The 26,938-nt window shown below is 39.2% G+C and overlaps 1 protein-coding gene across 2 annotated transcripts in view; it reads left to right on the top strand.

The window, feature by feature from the left end:
- The first annotated feature begins 938 nt into the window (after nt 1-938).
- Nucleotides 939-26,938, top strand: part of LOC126185894 (39S ribosomal protein L9, mitochondrial) — a 43,674-nt gene continuing 17,674 nt past the window's right edge. The window contains exons 1-3 of one of the 2 annotated variants that reach the window (XM_049928166.1): nt 939-1,175; nt 15,279-15,438; nt 26,757-26,920. In XM_049928166.1, coding sequence (XP_049784123.1) covers nt 1,101-1,175; nt 15,279-15,438; nt 26,757-26,920 — 399 coding nt within the window. In that variant the 5' untranslated portion in view covers nt 939-1,100. Of the gene's footprint in view, nt 1,176-15,278; nt 15,439-19,166; nt 19,219-26,756; nt 26,921-26,938 lie in introns of those variants that run through there. The other variant, XM_049928167.1, reaches the window with a different exon arrangement.

Here is a 26,938-nt window from a genome sequence, read left to right as displayed (position 1 = left end):
AGAATTGTTTTCTTTATTTTTTATCACAACATTGGCATCTTCACATCTAGGGCGTATATTATTTTTTGTAAGTAAATCAATAAGTAATCAACTGACTGAATGTGGATCATAATCATAGGGAACAAAAGTCTGAAAACACACACACAGTGTAACCAAAATACCAAACCGGCTGCTTCGTTGAATTTTACCTTCAGTTTATTGTCTTTACCATTTGGTTAACAAGCAAATAATACTGTTACATAAGCTGCCATCTAAGTGTGTCGTCCACTTTCCTTGGTGCTGTTAAATGATCTTACACTGAAGAGCTAAAATAGGTGCTAGAAGCAACGCTGTTATAAATCTAATTTCATTGCATAGTTCCTTTAGAAATAGGTTAGCTTGAGAATTTTCGGATGCTTAGAAAACTATATTTTCCTTGAGTTACCGGCATGAGTATTTTGGATACATAATTTATTTCGTACCAAATCAACGTTTTTGGTTCACAGTTAAGCCAAAGACTACATCACCCCTGAATTTCATTGTATATGAACGCAAATAAACGCGCGTTTTTGAGAATTTGCGTAATCTATGGGCTATTTTTAACAAATCAGCGTTTATGATTTGGTTACTGCAGCAAATTTTCTAATTAGCATATTGTGTTACATAAACTTTTCCCTTAAAGAGGACTAGCCCTATATATTATTTGCATTTACCGTAAATTAGCTCTGTTTTCAGGTTTGCTAACAACTATAGTTTTAGAAAGCTAGCAATTTTTACTACAGGTTTTTGTCCTGCCTTAATAGAACGGACCGGAGCACGGCCGTCACTAGTCCGACTCTCGGCCCTGACACGGCCCGGACGTGTGTCCTGACCTTAAGGTTTACGGCGTCCCGAGATAACGTGGCCAGGCTGACAATATATGTTGACAGCACAAATTGTGTTCTACGCATTTGAATACTCACTCCAGAGATCTTTCTATACTCTGCCCTAGACACAAGTTGTTTACATCGTGGGTAGGCAAAGATATGCAGAAGCATCATACATTGTTTGTTTGTGTCGTCGGACTGTTTTGAATAGTAAATGTTTTATTTGAAGTAACGAAAAGCATACAGACACTGGAAATGTTGAAGCATTTTTTGAGTGCCTCAAGAATATGTGGGGCAGTTACAGGAGTGCTTACGTCCCAACCAAACAGAGTATGTTTCCTCTACAGTGGTACATTATTTTGCTTTAACAAAACACCGCATATGAGTAGGGTGTATACAAATGCGCAGAAGCTTCTATGTTCATAGCCCTTTTTCAAAATTATTTGATCGAATGATTCTTTTTCCTATGAAGTCAAGAAATAAGTGACAACCACCCCGAAAAACAGATTAGGGCAGATAACAAAAAAGTTTTACCTTTTTTAAAATTTACTCAGATGCCTAATAACTGATTTGACATGAAATGGAAGTTTTGTTGTGTACTTTTGTGCATTAACAATGTGCCTTTTTCTCTAATATATTGAGATTTCTTACATATGTGTGAAGATTGTCGAATTGAGCTGAATTCTTTGGTGTGGGTGTGTCACCAGTTATGTTGAATTGCGTTTATAATGGGATCCGTCTGCCCATGCCTACTTTCTTAATGATTAAGCGTAAGTATATGCTGTTCAACGTTCAGTCAGGCTCAAGTTCAGCAAGAAAATTTCTTTCTGCACACAGAATGACAGTGAGTTTCACATAGCAAATGGAAGGGTAGTATAAGTGATGCAGTGAGAAATGAGCAAATGACAAACTGTTTTCAGTGCTGAAATTGAAAATTTTTACATTTTTGGACGGCGTACCATTGCTCTCCGCCATTTCTTGGAATACATAGTTGCGTTTAGCTTTGGGCACAACAGGTTTACTTAAATTGCTGGAACCTGAGTGACATTTTTGTACTGTAACTTCAGCAGATTGATGGCCACAAGTTTTTGTAAAACATTGTGTATTGTGAAGATTTATGATTAGATTAGGATATGAAAGGTTTGGTTACATTGTGACCACCTAGCATTTGGTTGTTTAGTTCTGAGGTAGGTACAGTATGTATATGACTGTAGTTTTGGTCAGGTTTATATTAATTAATTTTAGTTAATTGGTACAAAGTGTGACACCTAACAGTTATCTATTCATTAGTTATAAAAGCAGCACACCCCATTGTATTCGCGCCACACCACACAGTACACACTGGCGCCATTGATGTGCAAAACACACAACACCTCAGCATAATCTGCTTAGTTGATCATCCAATTCAGCAGGTTCATTCCATACACTGATCTGTCCGTGTCCGATGCATGAAATTGGTCAAGGAACTGCGAATTATCAACCACATTGTTTTGTGTGCTGTCTGAAAGGGGGGTAAGCATAATTGGAAATCAATGTTGAAGGTGACAGTATAACCCTCTCAGCATTTGATCCAAAGGCAGTTAGTATCAGAACTCCATCTTTAAGTGCATATGTTGAAGTCTCCGTTAATTATGTTTATATTCTGCACATCCCTGTGAAGCTTATGACACCAGATTCTTTCCATAGTAGCTTACCATGTAGTGAAATATCTTTCAAATTGCTTTGTTGATGAAGCAAAGGAAGAATGGCTAGTTATGTGTTTCTGAGGTAGCTGCTGTCAGTTACTTTTATCTTCATGGCACTTGCTGGAGTAGTATGTAGAAGACTGAAGATTGTAGATCCTACCCTAAAACTATTCTGTGAGTGTTTAGATTTTTTGTGTGTGTTTGTTAATGCTAAAAGTGTCCACAAAAGGGGGGGGGGGGGGCGGCAAGAGGAGTGGACACTTGCTTCCTCCTCCACCCCCTTCTCCAGAATCTAGGTTACAGTAAAATGAAATGAAATGATGGTGTGGCGTTGTAGGCTGGGAAGCCCTTCCGAGGGAAGTTCGGTCGCCAGGCACAAGTCTTGCGTGTTGGTGGTGATGAGATGATGACGGGGACAACACAACACCCAGTCCTACCTGGCTGGGAATCGAACCCGGGCCTGCTGCATGGTAGGCAAGTGCGTTACCACTCAACTAAGCAAGCAGACTGGAGTACAGTGTCTTTATACATTACAGAACTGTCATAAACTTTTAGAAGTAATTTCCCTTGATTCTGTCAAACCTCTTATTTAGTCAGTTGTTGCAGTACATTAAATTAGTTCTTTTGGCCTGACACATCTTGACAATCACCAGCCAATTTATGGAAAATTTGAGTTTTGACTCCCCCTCCCCCTCCTTTCCCAGATAATTTCAATGGACGTCCATGCTGAGTGGCCTATTTGTATACACTTCATGCCTATATTAGTCCAGCCTGAGATAAATCCCATACACTCGAGCTGCTTTCTAATGTAAACTGCTTAAGACTTTTTCTCGAGCAATCTTGGTATAGGAGTTGCATAGTGCCCCATCCTCCCACCTTGCATATTTTGTAGTAACGTTTAGTATATGTGATATGTAATATGCACAAAAATACTTGTCACAGATATGTATGTAATGTAATAATGTACTATAGCTTTTATGAATTTATTGGGGTCCCGGGTTCGATTCCCGGCGGGGTCAGGGATTTTCACCTGCCTCGAGATGACTGGGTGTTTGTGTTGTCCTCATCATTTCATCATCATCCAGGAAAGTGGCGAAATTGGGCTGAGCAAAGATTAGTTAATTGTACGGGCGCTGATAACCACGCAGTTGAGCGCCCCACAAACCAAACATCATCATCATCATCATTATGAATTTATTTTTATGAAATTACTTTTCAGTTTCTATTTCTACAAAGAAAACTGTTAAATAAGACACAAATGTAGACATCTGGCTACATAACAGATCAGCCTGTTATTTCACATTTATTGGCTTTGTCCTCTCACAACTAATTTGTCACCTTGCAGTCTAATCTAGAGTGTAGGTTATGCTAGATATCTTTCATCATAACCGGGATTCAGGAGGGTGAGGCGCTGTCACACTGTAGCTAGAGTAGAGTCGGCAAAAGAAGATCCCATACAGCTGGCATTGCCATTGTTAGCTTTCATATGAACTGCAGATGGTTTCAGGCAGAAGCAGTAGTTGTCTATGGAGCTGGCGGCACCATTCAGACATTTGTACGCTCTGCTGAGCAGTTAAAGAATGAAAGAACTTCCTGGATGCATTTTGACACCTGAATTGTTATAAGGGTTACAAGTTTCAGGCTCACCTGTAAAGTGATTGAAGTGCTAGAGCCACTTTTGTGAAGACCACTTTTACAGAGACTGAAAAGTCGTGAAGAAATCTTCAAGGTTGGCATTCCACTGTTCCTAATATAAAAGAGGTGGACTCTTGCTTCTAGGTATAGTGGTACAACTTTTTGTGCTCTACACAAAAATGATGAAAATAGAGTTCAGAAAGCAATGCATTTGGCATAATCTCAGTTCAAAGTGGGCAACAACTCATGTCATGAGAAATTTGTCCCATAGTTTAATGAGGCGTTAGTATTGGTGAAAGTGCGCTACGGACCTAGTCTTTTGCCTAACTACTGTCTGTCTGGGTTTTAGTATATCACAAATTTGGGCCTGGCTTGTGTGTTTAATTACTGTGCTACCATCCTGTAAATTTGCTAAAAAACACGAATGTATCAAAATATACCTGTGTTCAAAGCAATGTATCTCATAATGGACGCCTACCACATTGCATTCATTAACACCATTCAACAGAGCACAGTTTATTTCTTTTCTCTACTTAGCACTTGACAATTTGATTTTAGTGCCTGAAGCATATCAAGTTGTTGTTAAAATTGACAAACAAGATCAAGTTAATGTATGCAGTTTTGGAAATACTGATTCACCATGCCATTTAATGACATACAGTTCCTTAAAAGGACTTAATGCTGTAAAGAAACTTTCTATAGAACAAGGATTACTTACTAGACAGAGTGATTTACACTCTACTGAAAATGCTCTACTATGCTTCCGCACGAAGCTTTACTCCTACAAAGACTTGAATTTTTGCAAAGATCATGCTCCAACCCATTTATTAAGAAAAACCATATACACGAAATAGTATGTGCACAGTCAACATAGAAAACGCTGACCCACTAAAAACGATAACCATGTCTGATATTAGACCAGGCCAAAAATTGTGCCCTTCCTGTAGAAAAAAATTTAATACTCTGAAATATTCACATATGGAAGTTACATCTCAGTCAGATGAAGATGATGAGACTAATGTTGCTCACAATTTGGGTAGAAGCTTAGCAGCTGTTCGAATATCACCATTACAATTTCAAGTAATTGGTGCAAAGGATACAAAAGGATATGCAAAGCACAAAATACATCAACTTGATGATCCAATTATTAAGAAAATTGCAGAAGTGAACTGGAACAACCATTCACAAGCAAGCAATGCTTGACTTGTTCAGTCAGCTGATCCAAGAATTGAAAGACAAATTACATACATCAAATCATAATGCGAAAATTCAAATTTTGATCTTAGTTCCCCAAAGCTGGCCTATCAAAAATATTATGGAAGAATTGTGTGTTTCAGAAAGAATGGTAAGGAAGGCTAGAAAGTTAAAAGCTGAACAGGGAATATTGGCACAGCCCAAAGGTAAATGTGGGAAAAAAACTTCCTGAGGCTGTGAAGGCAAGAGTCATAGAACATTTTTATGATGATGAGTTTAGTCGGATTTGTCCAGGAAAAAAGGACTGTATTACTGTTCGGATTGATGGAGAAATTGTTCAAAAACAAAGATACTTATTACTGAGCAACTCAAAAGAAATGTTTGTTGCGTACAACTTAAAAGAAATGTTTGTTGTGTACCACAATAAAAATGGACCGGAAATTGGATTTTCCAAATTTTGTGAATTAAGGCCAAAGTGTTGTCTGACTCAAGGCACAGCTGGTTCACATTTAGTTTGCGTTTGCACAGCACATCGGAATGTGAAACTAACATTGGCACGCAGACCAATAAAAAAAGGCTGTAAAATTTTGTTGAGCAAAATTGTCTGTAATTTGGAAACAAAGGATTGCATGTTTCATTGCTGTGAAGTAAGTCTAGGAACAGAAGGAATATTTGGAAAGTGCTTTTGCAGATATTGATCCTGAAGGTACAATTCAGTTCAAACAATGGATTCACACGGACAGAGATACACTTGAAACCAGAGAAATGACAGTTGAAGAATTACAAAACTTTTAGCCCATTCTACTCACCACTACATTGAAAAGCATCAGAGCAAGTGCAGTTCACTAAAGAAGGCCTCAAACCAGGAGACTTGATAATATTAATGGATTTTGCTGAAAATTACTCCTGAATTGTCCAAGATGCAGTTCAAGGATTCCATTGTAAAAATAGTCAAGCTACAATACATCCGCCGGCCAGGGTGGCCAAGTGGTTCTAGGCGCTACAGTCTGGAACCGCGCAACCGCTATGGTCGCAGGTTTGAATCCTGCCTCGGGCATGGATGTGTGTGATGTCCTTAGGTTAGTTAGGTTTAAGTAGTTCTAAGTTCTAGGGGACTGATGACCACTGCAGTTGAGTCCCATAGTGCTCAGAGCCATTTGAAAAATACATCCATTTGTCATTTACTACAAAGATAATGAAGACCTAAAAAGCGTCAGCTACTGCATAATCAGTGATTGCCTCCGACATGACACAGTTGCAGTGCATGCATTTTTAACGTACTTGATCAAATTCCTGAAGTGCATTTTTAAATAAATTAAGCATATTTGTTATTTTAGTGGCAGTTCTGTTGCACAGTACAAAAATTTTAAGAGCTTCCTAAATGTTTGCCATCATGAAAAAGATTTTGTCATTACTGCAGAATGCAATTTTTTCGGAACAAGCCAAGGCAAATCACCATGAGGCGGAATTGGGGGCACAATTAAGCATTTAGCAGCAAGAGCTAGCCTTCAGCACCCAGTTGTCAACCAAATCTTAATACCAACTGATCTGTTTGAATATTGCCAAAAAATGTGCATGGCATTGAATTTATCTATGTTAAAAAAAAAATTTAAGATGAAAAAATTGATAACCTTTTGGGATGGATGTACAGTGTCTGGTACAAGGACCATCATCATTTTGTGCCAATTGATGAAAAGCGACTTCAGATTCATATCAAATGATACATTGTCCTCCAGCTGCTTCAATGATGGGGCAGCAATACAGTTTGCTGGAATCAATAGTTTTGGACATCAACAACAAATTTAAAGCATTTAACAACTGAGGAATTGTGCATTATGACTTGGAAATCACAAAGAGACCCAAACAAGGCTTGGGAACCTGTTGGATACCAACATTCAGGCTTGGGAACCTGTTAGATAACCACATTCAGGTTGGGAACCTGTTAGATACATTCCGGCGTGGGAACCTGCTAGACTTCCACTTTCAGGCTTGGGAACCTGGAGTAAAGAAACCCACCCGTGGCTCACCTTGCATGGGTATTAGGCTACTAGTCACTGAGATTGGTAGTGGCATAGCCACCGTGGACCCATGTAAGGATTTTTCTCGAGTTACAAAAAAATACAAAAAAATTCAATAGTTTATCTGCAGTTTTTGCACCTCATCCAAAGAGACACCGAAATGAAAATAAGTTTTTCTAATAGAATGAAGTGTGCCCTGTTGAATGGTGTTAATGAATATAATGTCGTAGGTGTCCATTTTGAGACACATGACTTTGAACACAGGTATATTTTGATACATTCATGTTTTTTAGCAAATTTACAGGATGGTAGCACAGTAATTAAACACACAAGCCAGGCCCAAATTTGTGATATACTAAACACCCAGACAGACTGTAGTTAGGCAAAAAACCAGGTCCATAGTGCACTTTCTCCACTACTTATGCCTCGTTAAACTATGGGACAAATTTCTCATGACATGAATTGTTGCCCACTTTGAACTGAGATTATGCCTAATGCATTGCTTTCTGAACTCTACATCCATCATTTTCTTGTAGAGCATAAAAAGTTGTACCACTATATCCAGAAACCTAGCTCTTTCACATTAGGAACAGTGGAATGCCAAACTTGAGGATTTCCTCGCGACTTTTCGGTCTCAGTAAAAGTGGTTTTCACTAAAGTGGCTCTGGCACCTCAACCAAGTTACAGGTGAGCCTGAAACCTTGCATAAGGTCATGTAGGGCCCCTCAGATACACACTGTACAAAATTCATCAAAATTGAAGATGGTTGAGCTGGGAGCCCTAGGACAGTTCATGTGGAATGACCTGTAACATGTTTTGGCCGACTACCATCATACTTTGTCACAAAAATGTGAGAGAAAATGAAAATAAAATCGATAGTGAATTTTAGATATTCTGAAGAGAGGAATCATAATTTATGAGAAACCAAGACACAGTGCATGTCTGTAAGAGAGAAATAATTAATGTAAGATACGAGGGCAGTTCAATAAGTAATGCAACACATTTTTTTCTGAAACAGGGGTTGTTTTATTCAGCATTGAAATACACCAGGTTATTCCCCAATCTTTTAGCTACACAACACTATTTTTCAACGTAATCTCCATTCAATGCTACGGCCTTACGCCACCTCGAAATGAGGGCCTGTATGCCTGCACGGTACCATTCCACTGGTCGATGTCGGAGCCAACGTCGTACTGCATCAATAACTTCTTCATCATCCGCGTAGTGCCTCCCACGGATTGCGTCCTTCATTGGGCCAAACATGTGGAAATCTGACGGTGCGAGATCGGGGCTGTAGGGTGCATGAGGAAGAACAGTCCACTGAAGTTTTGTGAGCTCCTCTTGGGTGCGAAGACTTGTGTGAGGTCTTGCGTTGTCATGAAGAAGGAGAAGTTCGTTCAGATTTTTGTGCCTACGAACACGCTGAAGTCGTTTCTTCAATTTCTGAAGAGTAGCACAATACACTTCAGAGTTGATCGTTTGACCATGGGGAAGGACATCGAACAGAATAACCCCTTCAGCGTCCCAGAAGACTGTAACCATGACTTTACCGGCTGAGGGTATGGCTTTAAACTTTTTCTTGGTAGGGGAGTGGGTGTGGCGCCACTCCATTGATTGCCGTTTTGTTTCAGGTTCGAAGTGATGAACCCATGTTTCATCGCCTGTAACAATCTTTGACAAGAAATTGTCACCCTCAGCCACATGACGAGCAAGCAATTCCGCACAGATGGTTCTCCTTTGCTCTTTATGGTGTTGGGTTAGACAACGAGGGACCCAGCGGGAACAAACCCTTGAATATCCCAACTGGTGAACAATTGTGACAGCACTACCAACAGAGATGTCAAGTTGAGCACTGAGTTGTTTGATGGTGATCCGTCGATCATCTCGAACGAGTGTGTTCGCACGCTCCGCCATTGCAGGAGTCACAGCTGTGCACGGCCGGCCCGCACGCGGGAGATCAGACAGTCTTGCTTGACCTTGCGGCGATGATGACACACGCTTTGCCCAACGACTCACTGTGCTTTTGTCCACTGCCAGATCACCGTAGACATTCAGCAAGTGCCTATGAATATCTGAGATGCCCTGGTTTTCCGCCAAAAGAAACTCGATCACTGCCCGTTGTTTGCAACGCACATCCGTTACAGACGCCATTTTAACAGCCCCGTACAGCACTGCCACCTGTCGGAAGTCAATGAAACTATACGAGACGAAGCGGGAATGTTTGAAAATATTCCACAAGAAATTTCCGGTTTTTTCAACCAAAATTGGTCGAGAAAAAAAATGTGTTGCATTACTTATCGAACTGCCCTCGTATCTTGTAATAGTTCGTGTGAAAAAATAAAGTGTGATCCAGACTGCTCTTTCATTGAATAAATCAACAATGAGCACTAGCTTCTACCAAACGGTCTTCCTTTTATGGCTCAAAAAATAAATGAATAAATAAAAATTAAGTTTTTCTTGCTGTCTGTGACCTCCAAACCTGAACTGAAGGAGAAGACTTTTGTAGAAGAAGATTTGTTCTTAAAGTACACTTATGGAATTTGACTGCCAGTATCAGTTTATTTTTCAGTCTGTGACAGTTTATTTGAGTGCTTCCATAGTATTTCAAATTCTCAATAATATTTCTAACAGTAAAAATGGCTACAAGTAACTCCTGTGTATGCTGTTTGGAATACTTGGACTTGCAGGCCTAAATTTGAATTCACATAATTCTCTCCAGGCACTTATTCTGGCAGTAAACACATTTTTATGAGAGTGCAAATACAAGACACACTTGTGGAGAAAGGGTTACTTGATCCTTCAAGTAATATACAGGGCGGTCCATTGATCATGACAGGGCCAAATATCTCATGAGATAAGTGTCATACGAAAAAACTACAAAGGTCGAAACTTGTCTAGCTTGAAGGGGGAAACCAGATGGCGCTATGGTTGGCCCGCTAGATGGTGCTGCCATAGGTCAAACGGATATCAACTGCGTTTTTTTTTTAATAGGAACCCCCATTTTTTATTACATATTCGTGTAGTACGTGAAGAAATATGAATGTTTTAGTTGGACCACTTTTTTCGCTTTGTGATAGATGGCGCTGTAATAGTCACAAACACATGGCTCACAATTTTAGACGAACAGTTGGTAACAGGTAGGTTTTTTAAGTTAAAATACAGAACGTAGGTACGTTTGAACATTTTATTTCGGTTGTTCCAATGTGGTACATGTACCTTTGTGAACTTATCATTTCTGAGAATGCATGCTGTTACAGATTACCTGTAAATACCATGTTAATGCAATGAATGCAAAATGATATCCGCCAACCTCAATGCATTTGGCAATATGTGTAATGACATTCCTCTCAACAACGAGTAGTTCTTCTTCCGTAATGTTCGCACATGCATTGACAATGCGCTGACGCATATTGCCAGGCATTGTCGGTGGATCACGATAGCAAATATCCTTCAAGTTTCCCCACATAAAGAAATCCGGGGACATCAGATCCGGTGAATGTGCGGGCCATGGTATGTTGCTTCGACGACCAATCCACCTGTCATGAAGTATGCTATTTAGTACCGCTTCAACTGCATGCGAGCTATGTGCCGGACATGTTGGAAGTACATCACCATTATGTCATGCAGTGAAACATCTTGTAGTAACATCGGTAGAACATTATGTAGGAAATCAGCTTACATTGCACCATTTAGATTGCCATCGATAAAATGGGGGCCAATTATCCTTCCTCCCATAATGCTGCACCATACATTAACCCGACAAGGTTGCTGATGTTCCATTTGTTGCAGCCATCATGGATTTTCCATTGCTTAATAGTGCATATTATGCTGGTTTACGTTACCGCTGTTGGTGAATGACGCTTTGTCACTAAATAAAATGCGTGCAAAAAATCTGTCATCATCCCGTAATTTCTCTTGTGCCCAGTGGCAGAACTGTACACGACATTCAAAGTCGTCGCCATGCAATTCCTGGTGCAATCGATGTTGATGTAGCATTCTCAACACCGACGTTTTTGAGATTCCTGATTCTCGTGCAGTTTGTCTGCTACTGATGTGCGGATTAGCCGCGACAGCAGCTAAAACACTTACTTGGGCATCATCATTTGTTGCAAGTCGTGGTTGATGTTTCACATGTGGCTGAAAACTTCCTGTTTCCTTAAATAACGTTAACTATCCGGCGTATGGTCTGGACACTTGGATGATGTCGTCCAGGAGACCGAACAGCATACATAGCACACACCCGTTGGGCATTTTGATCACAATACTATTTACATCAACACGATATCAACCTTTTCCGCAATTGGTAAACGGTCCATTTTATCACAGGTTATGCATCACGAAGCAAATACTGTCCGCACCAGCAGAATGTTACATGATACTACATATTTATACATTTGTGACTATTACAGCGCCATCTATCACAAAGCGAAAAAGTGGTCCAACTAAAAGATTCATATTTCTTTACGTATTACACGAATATGTAATAAAAAATGGGGGTTCCTAGTTTTAAAAAAAAAGCAGTTATCTGTTTGACCTATGGCAGCACCATCTAGCGGGGCAACCATAGCGCCATCTGGTTTCCCCCTCCAAGCTAGACGAGTTTCGTTCTTTGTAGTTTTTTCATTTGATGCTTATTTCATGAGATAGTTGGCCCGGTCACTACCAATGGACCACCCTGTATAATCAGGCAATTACATTTTTATGTTTTATTTATCTTTAATTTTTGAAGTAGCTTCCAATCTGGCCCAACAGTTTTCATCTGGGATTATCAAGTTGTTCTGTCATGTCCTAACAACAATGTAATCCTTGTACCATGTTGAATATTGTGGGATGGTGGGTGGCACCGCGATGATATCATGGAGCGCTTCGAGGACCAGGGTCTGAATTCTGGGACTTTTGTGTCAGTCTTATTTACTATGGTACGTTGATGACACATTCCTGATATACGTTGATGACACCTTCCTGATATGGCTTCACAATGAAAATATACAGAGCCATTCTTCTGTCACATGAACAGTGTCCATCTAAATATTAAATTTACTGTCAAACTGGAAATGGTAAGCTACTAGCCTTGAATGTTTTTGTTAAACAGCAGACAAGAGACTGACTTGATTAGTACTTAAACATCAGTAGTTTTCACCACACTGTACAAAGAAAGTGGCCCTGAACACATTAGTACATAGAGCAAAAATTATTGCTGATGGCGACCACATACAGTCTGAAATACAGTGTTTGAGAGGTGTATCCAGGGAGTATGGTTGCAACAAGGGAGACATTGCAAATACTTTCAGGTATCACAAAGCAAGGATCCTTATGAAACTGCTTATGAGGCCAAGCCAGCTGCATTCCCGCCATATTGCGGGACAACGAGCAGGAAGTTAGGACATATGCTGCAAAGACATGGATTGAAACCAGTGTTCTGGCCCTCCTCCCAGGATCCCAGACACGTTACACCCTGTCAAAGATAATGTAGCTCTTTAAGTGCCCAGTGTGTATGGTGTCCCTTGCGAAACTGGCAGCAACTATGTAGGTAAAACAGTTTTCACATTTGCAGATTGTTGTACTGAGCAGAAGTGACATTTTAAGTGAAGGGAACTTGAGAAGTCACCCATAGCTGAGCATTGCCTGGGAAATGGGCATAAAATTCAATTTGGAAAGACAAGAGTCTTGGCTCAGGTGTATCGTACTGGGGTTGCATTATAAAGGAGGTGGCTGAAATGAGAATAAACAACAACATTTGTAACAGAGACCAGTGGTACACACTTAGTAGGGTGTGGGGGCAGGGCTTTGGATATGAAGTGAAAGCACAAAGATGGATGCTTGACACTTGGAGGAAGCAGGCACGGCAGTTGCAAATGTGGTGCCACTTCTTCATGCCACCTGGTGTCAATGGTCCCACGCCAGCTTTGAGGTTTTGTGAGGCATCTTGCCTTCTGCTCAAGCATCACTTCTGCCCCCTCTGATTGGGTCCAGATTCTGCAATTGTGGCCGTATGAGTGGAACACCATGCTAGTCATGGCAATTAGTGGTTTTTAACGTCTGACAACAATAGCAGAGATGGCCGTCGAAAGCTCAAGTGTTTTATTCAAAATGGTGTGGCTTATAAACCAAGAAGAGTTTATTCAGAGAATACATTCACAATATTGGCACACTGTGTCTGGTCTTAAACTCCGATATGTATGTTATGTCATACTGGCTGGGTTCAGTGGAGTGTCCAGAGACTATTGGTCTCCTACTCAACATTAGTTTGTATTTTAGCAGGGGCTGTATGTGTCATCACTACATGTGGCTTGTTGACTGAGGATCCAGAGTAACTTTCTTCCAAATGATTTTTTGATTTTGAAGAAAGACTTCCTAGTTTCAAAATTAATCATTTCTGTCACCTTTTTCTGTAACAGTTCTTACCAATGAGTTTTGTGCATATGGTGTGGAGTCATATGTAGTGTGAAGCTATACAGTGATTTTAGTGCATTGTTAGGTGTTCACTTGAGTTGTATCATCCAAATTGTCCAGTATTTTGGCAAGCTGATGTCTGGACATCTTCAGGCAGTTCTGATGACTAATTTGTCTTTGGCTGGGCATGTTTTTATATACCCCCTCCCTTTCGATAATGAGCTTAGGTCTGCAGTATTTTGGGGGCAGCTCCACTGACATACATATATGCACAAACTTCCCAGCTGTCATGCCCCTTCACGACAAGAAGGCATCCTCGTAACACTGTTGCACAGGGCTCCTGAATCCTCTGACCATCCGAGTTCATCAATGGAATTTACAGCTCCTGCAGACAGTCTTCTAGAAGAATTGTTATAATGACCGAATGATCAAGGTGCCATAAAACTGAAGGAGTCTAGTTCGCAGCTTCTAAAGGAAGAAGAGAAACCTGTTGTGATAACATTTACCCCTTTTGTTGGTAACACAGCTGCAAAAAAAGGAGATTGCCCTGGGAACGTTTCATCAAGTGTGTATTTCGCATGTTGCCAATACAAGAGACTTGTTGGTATCATTTAAGGATGACCTAAGACCCTGAAAACCAGAAGTCTATAGCATCCCATGCCAGTGTAGGAAAGTTTATGTAGGCCAGTTCATCCGTATGATAAAGGAAAGCTGCATGGAGCACAAGTGTCATACAGGAACAACCAACAAAGTCAGCTGTGGTGGGGTGTTGCCTCTCCATGGACATAGCTTGAATTAGGCCAGCACCAAATTGTTAAAACAGGTCTACATGTTCTCTGATCACATTTTAAAAGAATCTAGAGATCTGGATACAAGATGCGCTGATATGTAAAGACAACAGTAAGCCTTGGGACCCGGCCTTGAGCATGTTCAAAGCACAATGGCACTCTGTGGGTAGGTCCTTGCATGCCACACCAACTAAAGAGCTTAAATCACACTACATAGAAGTGCCTCCTCTGCATCAGAAGCACCTCGGCCCCCACATTGGTGGCATACATACTAAGGTTCACAACTCCTGGCTGCACACTTCCTGCCTCCACAATGCCAAATTGAAACTTATTGGACTAACTTGGTATAAGATGGCTCCCAGCACAAGACAAATCAGGACTGCCTGAAGAAATTCAGCTTGCTTAAATACTGCACCATTTGCTCACACTTATACACTGATTGATGACTTCTCTTGTATTCCAGTCATTTTAAAATTTTGAAAATGGCTTGATATATATTCAGTACAAGCACCAATGTCAAAAATATTCATATATAACACTTAACTGTCTCTGGTACCCTCCAGGTAATAGAATATTTGTTACCTTTTTGTAATGAGGTATGTGACATGCTGGGTATGGGTTAAACTGCATTGTGCTGCACAAGTTTTTATCGAGTTCATGGAAAATAATTGTAACTGGCACATTTACTGAACTAAATGTTTTTGCATTATTTAATTCTAGACAACAGTGATTCTTAGAAGGAAGTGGCCTCCAGGTCTTTATAAAAAGTCACAGCAACCAAAAAAGTTACGTGGACGACATCACGTTTATGAGTTTGTGGAAAACACAGAGTTCAAGAAACAGCCTGAAATAGAAGTTATTTTGACTGGCTATGTCAAAGGTAAGTATCATTATTGTTTCCCTTAGGTGGCATTTGCAACAAATCTCTTTGTTAGTGTATGATGAGCAATTGCTAAGTTACATAATATGCCAAATCTCAGTTATTTTTGTAACAGCAACTGGTCATTGTATTCATGTAGCACCTTGTTGTCCATGGTAAGTAATTGAAGTAGCTTTAATTTAGTCATTATTACTTGTAGGTAACATTATGGAGGGATAGCATTTAAAGATGTTCATCAAACCCAAGTTTACATTGAGAAGTGGGATAAAACAGCATAACTAAATTTATTAAGCTTAATGATGTGGTTGAGTGACTGTGATGTATGTATTTTTGTGTATGATGTACCTATATTATACACTTCTGGTCATTAAAATTGCAACATTGTTTTACTTTTGTGTATAAATATGGTAGGAAGAACACGTGATTAAAATTGTGATTTGAGGGTGTACAGGGTGCAAAATTTTGTAAACTGATCTACCAACCTCTGGCAGCAACAATGGTTTCATCATTCTGTGCTGCTTGATTTCTGTGCCAGAGTTCATCAGTGGTTGTGTTGTGCCTGGCAAGTGATGGCATGCCAGTCTCTTGGCAGTTGACGACCAAATGTTTTCAGTGAGTGAGGGATTAGGAGAATGTGCTACCCAGGGCAACAGATGAAGACCCTCTGTATTGAGGTATATCAGAACAATGTGAGCAATATGCTATCTTGTGTTATCTTGTTGAAAGAAAACATCAGAGTGACCTTGAAGATATGGCACAGCCATTGTCTTTAACTTGTCAGAAATGTAATGGCTGCTGTCCAAATTATTGGTTGTGGGAACGAGAGATGATCATGTTACATTCTTAGTGGCACCACATACCAACATGCCAGGTGCTGAACACTTATGAGAATGATGAGTACAGACTAGCTATAAATTTGTTGTCAGGTATGTTTTGCCATGAGAAAACACATTTTTTTTCTTAATTTTACCTAGACGTGTTTTGTGGAAGCTCCAGCATCATCATCTGGTTTCTATTCTCTTTCTATTAAATGACAATTGCTCTTTACTACCTGTACATATAGAAATTTCAGTTTTTTTAAGAAAAGATTTGATAACAAATATTTTTATGTACGAGGTCTGTTCAAAAAGTTCTGGAACTTAGCCAAAAAATTTTTCTGTGCTCACCTTTTACTTCTCGTGCATGGTCTCTTTCGAAATACTCTCCTCCACAATTGATACAACACTCCTAATGCTGTTTCCACATCCGGAAGCAGTCTTAGTACACCTTTTGCTGGATTGCGTGCAAATGTTATTTTATCTTGTCTATTGTTGCAAATCTTCATCCTTTCAGTGTGGTTTTCAACTTTGGAAATTAAGAAAGAGCCCGCAGGGTCCACATCTGGAGAGTACGGAGAATGAGGCAGCACAGTGATTTTGTTTTTTGTGCAACATCACGTACCAGCATGGTGTGTTATCGTGATGCAAGAGCCATGAATTCTCACACCACATTTCAGACCGTTTCCTTCTCTTATTTTCTCGCTATCATCGCAATATGTCCCAATAGTACCATCAATTAACAGTTTGTCCCTGTGGCATGAATTCATGATGATGAACTAATCCTTCAAAGTCAAAGAAAACTATCAACATGGCTTTGACATTTGGCCTGCCTTAACAAATTCTTTTTGGTATTGGAGAATCTTTACCAACCCATTGTGAGACTGAACCCTGGTCTATACATCCTAACCGTAAACCCACACCTCATCACCAATTACGATTCTCTTAAGGAACATCTCATTGTCATTTGCATGATCTAATAGCTCTTCACAGATTGCATGGCGAAGGTGTCTCTGGTCTTGACTCATGAGCTGTGGGACGAACTTGGTGGCAACACGATGCATTCCCAGATACTGTTTTAGGATTTCATGACATGATCCAACTGAAATGTTACATTCTTCTGCAATCTTTCAGAAAGTCACTCTTTGATCGGCACGCACAGCTTCATTGATGTTCCTGACATGAGCATTGTTGGTAGACATCATAGGGTGTCATCTTTAACTTGCATCTGACCACTTTTAAACTGTGTGAATCATTTGTAACACCGAGTATGGCTTAAGCAATCATCAATGTAGGATTCCTGCATCGTTTGATGTGTCTCTGTAAAGATTTTTTTGAAATTAACACAAAATTTAATGCAGACAAATTGCTTCTCTAACTCCATCATTTTCAAATGTGCAAACTGTGCAACATGATGTTCTACTCAATACAGCACTGAACGATAACTAACAGACAGACAACAATGAAACTTCCAGCAGCTACACATTAAACACAGGTGTGTGCAGGGATACCAACCGCATTTTGCTCTGACACACCGTTGGTGCGAAGTTACAAATGTTACGGAATTTTTTGATACCAAATGCTGTATTTTTTGTGGTTTTCTGTGTTTTTGATTATACCTGGTTTTCTTTCACAGTTTCTAATGTGCAACCATAAAGAACTTAATGTAAAAAAATTATCAAGTTGGTGAATACTGTTCTTAAAAACCTGAAATTGTTATGCATTCAGAGAGTAATGATCAATTTTCCTGTTATTTAACAGAAAGAAAACAATGCTGTATCTTCAGCTAAACATGTATGAGTAAAACCAAGAAAAAATTGTGTTGACTCAAGACGATCGTATCCGAAAACAAATTTGTTTTAAGCAAAAATGACAGAAAAGCGAGCTTCAACCTCAAGGTAAACAACCTGGCTATGTTGATTCTCCCCAGATACTCAAAACACAATACAGTCATCACGATGCTGTATGCAGGAGACATGGAGCTATGTTGGCATACTGTCTTCTGCAAATAAGCCCTTTTCCTCACTCTGGGTGGCCATATGATTTTACATGGCCAAGTGAAGAACATGTCTATCCTCTTGGCTGCTAGTTGTGTGGGGCCATTGAGAACCTGCATAGTGTTGAGTATGACCTACCCCACTCCATCAGTTCCGTATTTGTATAACATTCATGGGATACTGAAAAACATGGGCAGTAATATTGCAGAACAATAAACTGCAGTCTCAATGGACCATTATCCTTTTGCTGTCAAATTTCAAGGCATGCTGTTAGATATCTGTACATGAGGCATAACATCTTCTCGCAAACAACGTTCAGATGCAATTTCCGTGTGGGAAACCTTGTGTGTAATCTTTCCTTTTATACAGAATTTGGATGACTTTACTTCAAGTTGCTTCGTGCAGTTGTGCTGAAATGTTACTTGCATAGATCCACCTTCATTGCTACCTCACAACCTATTTTTCTTACAAGGGACTGCACTTCCATTTCATCACAGATTTCATTCAAATTTATGACAAGCAGGGTTTGGCCAGAAATTAAAGTCATGGATGAGGGAGCTCCAGATGGCCAAGTGTTTAGAGAAAATCAGCATTTTTTGCGTGGGTCAGGCTAGGCATGAGCCAGTTAGCATAGTTTCCTGTCAGCATTGGCTCAGTGGGAAGAGTGCAGAATGATAATCTGAGGATTGTGGGGTAGAGTCCATCTCTTTCTTTTTATCTTCAGTCTTTTGTATCACTTACACTGCAAGTAAACTGAAATAATGCTCAGTATATTATATTTATTATAATTTTCCTAAAGAGCATGAAAAAGAAAGGCAGTGGAAAATTTGAAATTTCAAATAAATTTCCAGGATGGAATTGTAAGGTGTACATGAAAACTTCATGTATAATGTTAGCTACTTCTGTTATTTTGCAGTTGCTGATTTATGCATGCTGGGCTGACATTCATTGTAAAGACAGAGGAAGAGGTAATTACCTGGGCATTTTGCAAGCATTATAAATACTGTATTTTTACACTCACATGGTTGTTTTAAAGTTTATGTAGAAAAACAGACTTGGTTTAAATTCATAAAGATTCTCTGTAGTTGCACAGTTTGGCTAAAAATCAACTGCAATGCATTATTTCAGCAAATATTGACAAGAATAGCTGGTGAAGTACAATGGAATGTATTCGGATGCAGTAGCATGATTTATTTTTCTCTCTAGATAATAATTTGCATATTCAAGAATGTTGTAGGTCTGCACTTTATGAGAAATTGATGTTTTTTGCTGTTTTCATGATGTTTCAATTTTAATGCCTAGTCGTGTATAAAATGTGGAATATTTAGAAAGATAGAGAAACCAGTGGAACTGGAAGGGGAGAAGACCACATAGAATTAAAGTAAGGCTATACATTTTTCTACAGAGCAACAAGGAAGTTTTGAAATTCAAATTTAAAAAAAATTATATACAAGAAAATTAAAAACAGTATCACAGACATTGAAGGGGTCTCAGGCGGAATGTCATGATTATTTAAAAAAAAAAAAAAAAAAAAAAAAAAAAAAAAAAAAAAAAAAAAAAAAAAAAAAAAGAATCATCCTGGTTGTGCATCTGCAAGACACGCTCCCCCCCCCCCCCCCCCCCCCCACACACACACACACACACACACCCGCACACACACACACACACAGGATTCTGTGTTTAATATTGTTAATTGGACAGTGTGAGAATATGCATAGTCTATGTTCTGTAACATATTTTAGATTACCCATGCAGGGAAAGAACATGCTAATGTGTCTCGCTACAGGGAATAAATATGCTTTGTCCAATGTTTTCTTTAGGTTTTAGATTCCTTGTAGGTTGACAATGTCGAAGCAAGAAACAGAGAATTTTCCTTTATTGTCCCTTAGTTTGAGACATTCTGTTTAGTAATGCAGGTTATTCATTTCCGTTTTAAGAGTTTATTATTTATCTTGAATGATGAGTATTGCATCTGAGGATGAAAGACAGAGACTTCGGATGTTAGGAAAAGGCAGTTATGAGGGCGAATGAGCACAGTCATGAAGAAATTAAAGGTTCACTCACATGAAGTAGGAGAAGACTGCAACTGTAAGTTAAAGTGTTTTGAGGTGCTAAGTGCTAGCGGGCCGGTGTGGCCATGCGGTTCTAGGTGCTTCAGTCTGGAACTGCGTGACCGCTACAGTCGCAGGTTCGAATCCTGCCTCGGACTTGGATGTGTGTGATGTCCTTAGGTTAGTTAGGTTTAAGTAGTTCAAGTTCTAGGGGACTGATGACCACAGATGTTAAGTCCCATAGTGCTCAGAGCCCTTTTTTGCTAAGTGCTGAAGAAAGATAAAATATTATACAAAAAATTAGTGGTATGGTAGACTGAAATGGACAACCATTGTATCTGAAAGGCCTCATTACAATACTTCCACATCTCAGAAGGTGATTGAGGGAGAATGAAGATGAAGCACAGTTTCAAGAGTGTAATTTCAGTAACAGAGTAAGATGGTGATGACATTGTATTACATGAAATTCTTATACAAAGAAAAGCCTTTGTGGCAGTACATGAAGTAACAAGGTGATGATTAATGACAGCCCAGAAGTTTCTGAAGCTGGGCAAATCTCCTCGTGCTGGAGAGAGTAAGCATGGAAGTAGGCCATGGGAAATTAAGGAAGAAGTCGAAATGGCATTTTATAATTACATTCATTCATTTAGGGGTAGATCAAGTCATTACCACAAAGACAGGACAAGAATTTAAAAGAGGAACTTTTGGTTGAAAAATTACAGTGACTGATCCGGGAAAATACCCGAATTTTGACATTCCGTATGAAAAGCATAGAACAGTATTCAACACCAAATTCAATATAGCTTTGGGTACCCTAGGAGTGATATGTACTCAACCTGCAGTAGTTACATTGCTTAGATGAAAGTGCTGAATGCAATGTTATCTGAAAATTTAGATGATGTCATGAAGGAACAAGTCTTGAAAGAAATTAATAAGATCAACATCGACTAGAAAATACCCAAACACAAAGCTGAAACATTTTATTCCGAAAAGAGAAATACTTGTTTAAAAAAGCATGGTATATGTGGGGATGGATATGTGTGTGTGTGCGAGTGTATACCTGTCCTTTTTTTCCCCTAAGGTAAGTCTTTCCGCTCCCGGGATTGGAATGACTCCTTACCCTCTCCCTTAAAACCCACATCCTTTCATCTTTCCCTCTCCTTCCCTCTTTCCTGACGAAGCAACCGTGGGTTGCGAAAGTTTGAAATTTTGTGTGTGTGTTTGTGTGTTTTTTTATTACGCCTATCTACCAGCGCTTTCCCGTTTCGTAAGTCATGGAATCTTTGTTTTTTATATATTTTTTCCATGTGGAATGTTTCTTTCTATTATTTTTGTTTATACACCAACAAGCAATAATTATGATGAGGTGATGGAAAAACCTCTACATAGAGTTACAGAAACATGCAAATGGCAGCAGTTCCGGTGCTAGAGGACATTGAAAGATATAAGGTAAAAGTAGAACAAAAAACATAGAATGGTTTTTTATCAAGAAAACTTGGGAATTGTACAAATGACAGAGATCATACAGTAGTAGAATTTGTTGAAGAATAATTTGTGCCAAAAGAAAACAAATGGGAAATAGACTTTGCAAGGCCCAAGTTAAATTAAACAACAAGCTCAGTATCTTGGAAAGTGCAGGTTGTACAGACTTAGTTTAAATAAGCAATTATTTACCAAAGTTACTTATACAAACAGCATAAGTTGCAGCAGGTAAAAGAAGGCAAAGAAAAACTAAAATTGCACATCACAGCTCTTTAAGAGACTATCAGACTTTCCGGCACTTGAAAATAGGAATGTGAAGGAATTTGCTAAATTAAGAAATACCTTTGGGAGGATTTAAAGAGATACAATAAAAGTTTTGTAATAGATATAGTTATTAATAATAAGAATTTGAAGAAAATGTGCATTGATTGTTTGGCCTTGTGGTAAGAAATCAGTCAGCAAAATGCCTTTTCTGTCCCAAAAAACGGTGCACATGACTTTTCGAGGTGTCAAGATTAGCGTAGGCCGGTATTACACTGTCAAATTTCCTTGTCCAATATCTTTGTCAAAGAAATTTGATGGTGTAATGAGGAACTTTGACAAATGTTGTCAAATATTTGATCAAATCTAGGGCCTCGCTGTAGATTTGATCAAAGAAGTCGCTTGTCTTCTGTTCACTGCAGTGCGATATGTTACCACGTGGAGAGCTAGCATCGCTGCAGCGTTCTGTCATCTCTAGTGTGTTTGTAAACATGGCTGGAAAATACAATTGGTGTGTGGCGTCTACCACAACATTAATAGAGGTGTATGATGCTGATGAGGCGCTTTACAATGCGAGGCACCCTGATTATATAAATAGATTACGAGGATTGGAGAGCTACAAAAATATTGCGGAGGTTATTAGCTGTAACATATGGCCTGGGCTGACGACGTTAAAAAGAAAATTAATGGCCTTCGCACGAGCTACTCCTACGAGAAAGCAAAAGTACGTATCGACATATTTCTTTCTTTTTATTTATGCAAGTAAAGTTTCATGTCATACAAATGATAAGCATTAATTTGTTCACTGCAGCAATTTGAAGCATACAATAGTGTTTACGTAACCTACAAGTAGTTTACATTATTTTCATTTCTATTATTGCAGATGCATAAAAGCAAAAGTGGAGCCAGTGCACTCCGCAAGTGTACTGGTTCCACATGCTAAAGTTCCTCGACCAGGCCACAGAGGCAGACGAGAGTGTCTGTAACATCGAAATCATAGAAAGTGGGAGTGAACATGCTACACCAACATTTCAAGAAATGTTTGAGATATGTACATTTGTTTACATTTTACATAACTAAATGTGATTACCTTGCCAGGGCACTTCCCCAGTGCCATTGTAAAATGTCTTAAAGTATTCTCTAACTGCTCTCCCGTGTACTGGACATCCAGATGCAGCTTGGCAAGCTATTGGTTCCATTCGCTGTAGGTCCTCAGTGCTATGTTTCTCAAGATAAGTGCAGTCTCCTACTACGGCAGACACTGTTTCCAGACGAGTGTACAAGTGTTTCCTTCTCTCAGTTAACAAGTTGTGCAGCGTGCAGGCAGCCAGTGTAATTGTGGTAACTTTTTCTGGAGGCAGATTAAGGGTAGTAAGAAAAATCCTGAAATTACTTGCAAGAATGCCAAAGCTGCTCTCCACTAATCTTCTTCCTCGTGACAGTCTGTAATTGAAAACCTTCTCTTCTTTTGTGATTCCTTTTAAGGGGTATGGCTTCATAATGTTATAACTCAGAGGAAAAGCGTCATCTGCCAGTACAACCATTGGAGTTGTAATGTTTGTGTTCCCAAGCTTCCTGCCTTCAGGAATGTTGAGAATAGATCGGTCAATGAGACACTCCCGTAGTTTGGTTTTTTGAAAACACTCCAGCATCACCAACACGCCCATTAGTTCCTACATCAACATACAAAAATTTGTAGGAAGCATCTACCATGGCAAATAAAATGATAACTGTTGAAGGATTTGTAATTCAAAAAGTGAGATCCACTAGCTTGTGGGCATTTAATACCAATATGCTTTCCGTTCATTGCTCCTGTAGTGTTACTTCTTCTCATAATCCTCTGCAATTTGCTCCCACTCTTCTCTGCTTGTGGGTACCTGTAAATAAAATTTATGTATGTGCAAGGAATTATGTAACTAATGGCTTTCATCTCTTATTTTATAGCATGAGATGCATGACTTCTGTCGCATGCAGCAAGCCACAGACACCGCCCCAGCATCAAGAGCGGTCTCCCACAAAAAGAAGGGAAGGCACAACAGACAGGCAACAGACGTCATTTGGGAGGCCAGCAGGACATTGAAGGCTGTGGCTGATATGTCCGGGACTCTGCCCCAGCCTGCCCAAGAAGACTGCTACAGTGCCCTTGGCACCCACATCGCAGCTGAACTGAGTGAGATGGATAATGTGGGTAGCAAGGAATTTACAATGGCCAAAATACACGGTTTGCAGCGATATTTAATGGACAGGTGGTATTTGCTGCATGCGACAACTTAACAAGCACAGCCGTCTGCCTCTGGATATATCCTTGGCTGCCTTGCAGCAGGCTAGTATAGAAGAGGACGATTCCATTTTTTATATATATGTATAATTATCTCTCCAGTCTTCGTAATCTATTTTTGTACTCAGGGTGCCTCACGTTGTAAAACACCTAATCAGCTTCACACATCTCTATTGATTTTGTAGTTTCAGACACCAATTGGTACATGTTGTGTTAATAAAATAAAATAAAATAAAAATTGTTCTTACTGAACATAAAGTGTATTGAACATTTATTTACCTTCAGACATTGGTCCTTTAGTGCTTTATAAATTGCTTCACACGTTTCAGGTATTATTTTACTTAATGTGCACTGTGGAATTCGAGTGCTGTACTGTAAGCTAGAGTAACTTTCTCCTGTAGCAAGGAATCAGAGTGTTACAGTGAGCCTGTCTTCTGCAGATATAGCAGTTCTTAAGTGAGTATTGTGCTTTGAGATATGAAGAATCACTTCACTGAGCACATACTGAAATGTATGCTCATTCATTCGTAAGTAATTGGTGTACGACTTGACGTCCTCCGCTATAAGCTCACGTAACAAGTTTTGTTGAATGTTTTTATCATCTCGTCTAGAAACCCACGGCTTCACCCAGGTATGTTTCCTTTTTTTTTCCCCACTTCTGTATCACATGTGCACACAGTGCAATTGTGCTACAAGCAGCTGCTGCAGTTAATAACAATTTGTAGTTGTCAGCCGTCTTGAACTTTGACGAAAAAATTGATGACAGTGTAATACCCCTTGTAGCGCTACATCAAAGATCTTTGTCAAATGTATTTGACGGAATATTGGATCACATCTTTGATCAAATCGTCAACAAAGAAATTTGATAGTGTAATACCGGCCTTAGGCTTAACCTTTGTTGGAGATGAAGTGTGCCTCTATTCCATCAATTGCCGTTTTGTTTCATGGGTGTCGTAGATACTCAAGTTTCATCCACCATGACTATCCGAGAAAGGAAACCATTGCCTTTTTCATTGTAGCATGTCAAGAACTGAAGTGCACTGCCCATCCGATGTTTTTTGTGTTGTTCAGTTAGAATTTTGAGTACCCAACGTGAGCAAAGTTTTCGTAATTTCAGTTTTTCAGTAACAATTTCCTGAATTAGTGATCGTGAGATTTGCGAAACTTCCATAGCAAGGGCACTAAGTGTAAATTTACAGTTGTGCTTAATCATCTCTTCAGTTGTGTGAACCAGTTCATCAGTAACCACAGACAGGCGTCCACTTCATTCTTCATTGTGCGCTTGATCATGTCCGTCATTGAACAGTCTGACCCATCTTCTAATCATTGAATCATTATCCTTAAACCTCACAGATTTGCTGATGAATTTCCTTTGGTTTAACTTTCTTTGCATTTAGAAAACTAATCACAGATCTGATTTCGCACACGGCAGCATTTTCAATTATGGCTGACATTATAAAGAAGCACTACAAAGCGCATGTTGGCATCAGTGATCTGAAAATGGCGTACGTGTCTTCTCCTTGAGTCAGAGTAATTGCTGCGCATGCTCAGAACTGCAATCATAGTGCTGCCGCAGATAGAAATAGAAACGGAACTTACTTTGTGGACGACCCTCGTAGTATTTCCGTGGAAATAGTTAAAGCTGAAGAAAATTACATAAGTTTAGTAATAATCTGTCAGGTCTCTTGAAATGGTTTTTTGGAATGTGGAAAGCAATTAAAAATGTACATCTTATGTAAATACAAGACAATGAATTGACTTAGCCTTATGAAAGATTACTGTATTACAGTGTTGGTTGTAAAGTAAGCTGTTACAGAATGAAATAGCAAAATCATGTTAAAACATCTTTGGAGAAAGACAATTCCCCAAAACTGTAACAATACTATGAATGTATTACTTCACAAGAAAAGAGACAAAAAAACTAAATACCTGGCACACTCCTCTGCATAGTGCACAAGATAAACTCTAAAATTATCACCACTCTCATGGCAAAAACTTGGGACTTTAATCAGGATAGGCAACAAGTTTGCTTTGGAATTGGATACAGTACGATGGACCATTTGCAAGTTATGAACAAAGTTATAGAAATGAAGGATGAGTGTGAATTACTACTCTGTTTGGGATTCATAGATATTAAGATAGCTTGTCACTCATTTACTAACAAGTTCTTCAAATAAGGGCCAGTATTCAATATGTCAAAGATGAGACCTGTGCTCTGAAAAGAAAAGCACAGGGTGCATATAGAAAAGAAATACATGTACAATTCCTTTGAATTTATTTCTTCTATTTTGTATCTGTCACATTATTTACTGGTTTTTGTTGCAATAATGGATTTTTTGTTTTGTTTTATTACATCTTATCGATAAACATTTTGTTAATATGTACTGGTTGTAGGAACGTAATTCCAAGAGTAAACAGTAAATTTACCTTGCAGGTCTTGGAGACCGAGGTGACAGGGTGTTTGTGAAGCCAAACTATGCCTACAACGAGCTTCTACTCCCAGGTCTTGCAGTTTATGTTACACCAAACAACATTGAAAGATATTGTACAGATGAAAATAATAGACAACGAACATATAGCTCACCATTTGTTCAGCGAGTAAGTTTAGTACATTTT

The sequence above is a fragment of the Schistocerca cancellata genome, chromosome 1, assembly GCF_023864275.1.
Source record: "Schistocerca cancellata isolate TAMUIC-IGC-003103 chromosome 1, iqSchCanc2.1, whole genome shotgun sequence".
NCBI classification, from domain to species: domain Eukaryota; kingdom Metazoa; phylum Arthropoda; class Insecta; order Orthoptera; family Acrididae; genus Schistocerca; species Schistocerca cancellata.
The sequence above is the reverse complement of the archived record's forward strand: the minus strand, read 5'-3'. Positions and strand labels throughout refer to the sequence as shown.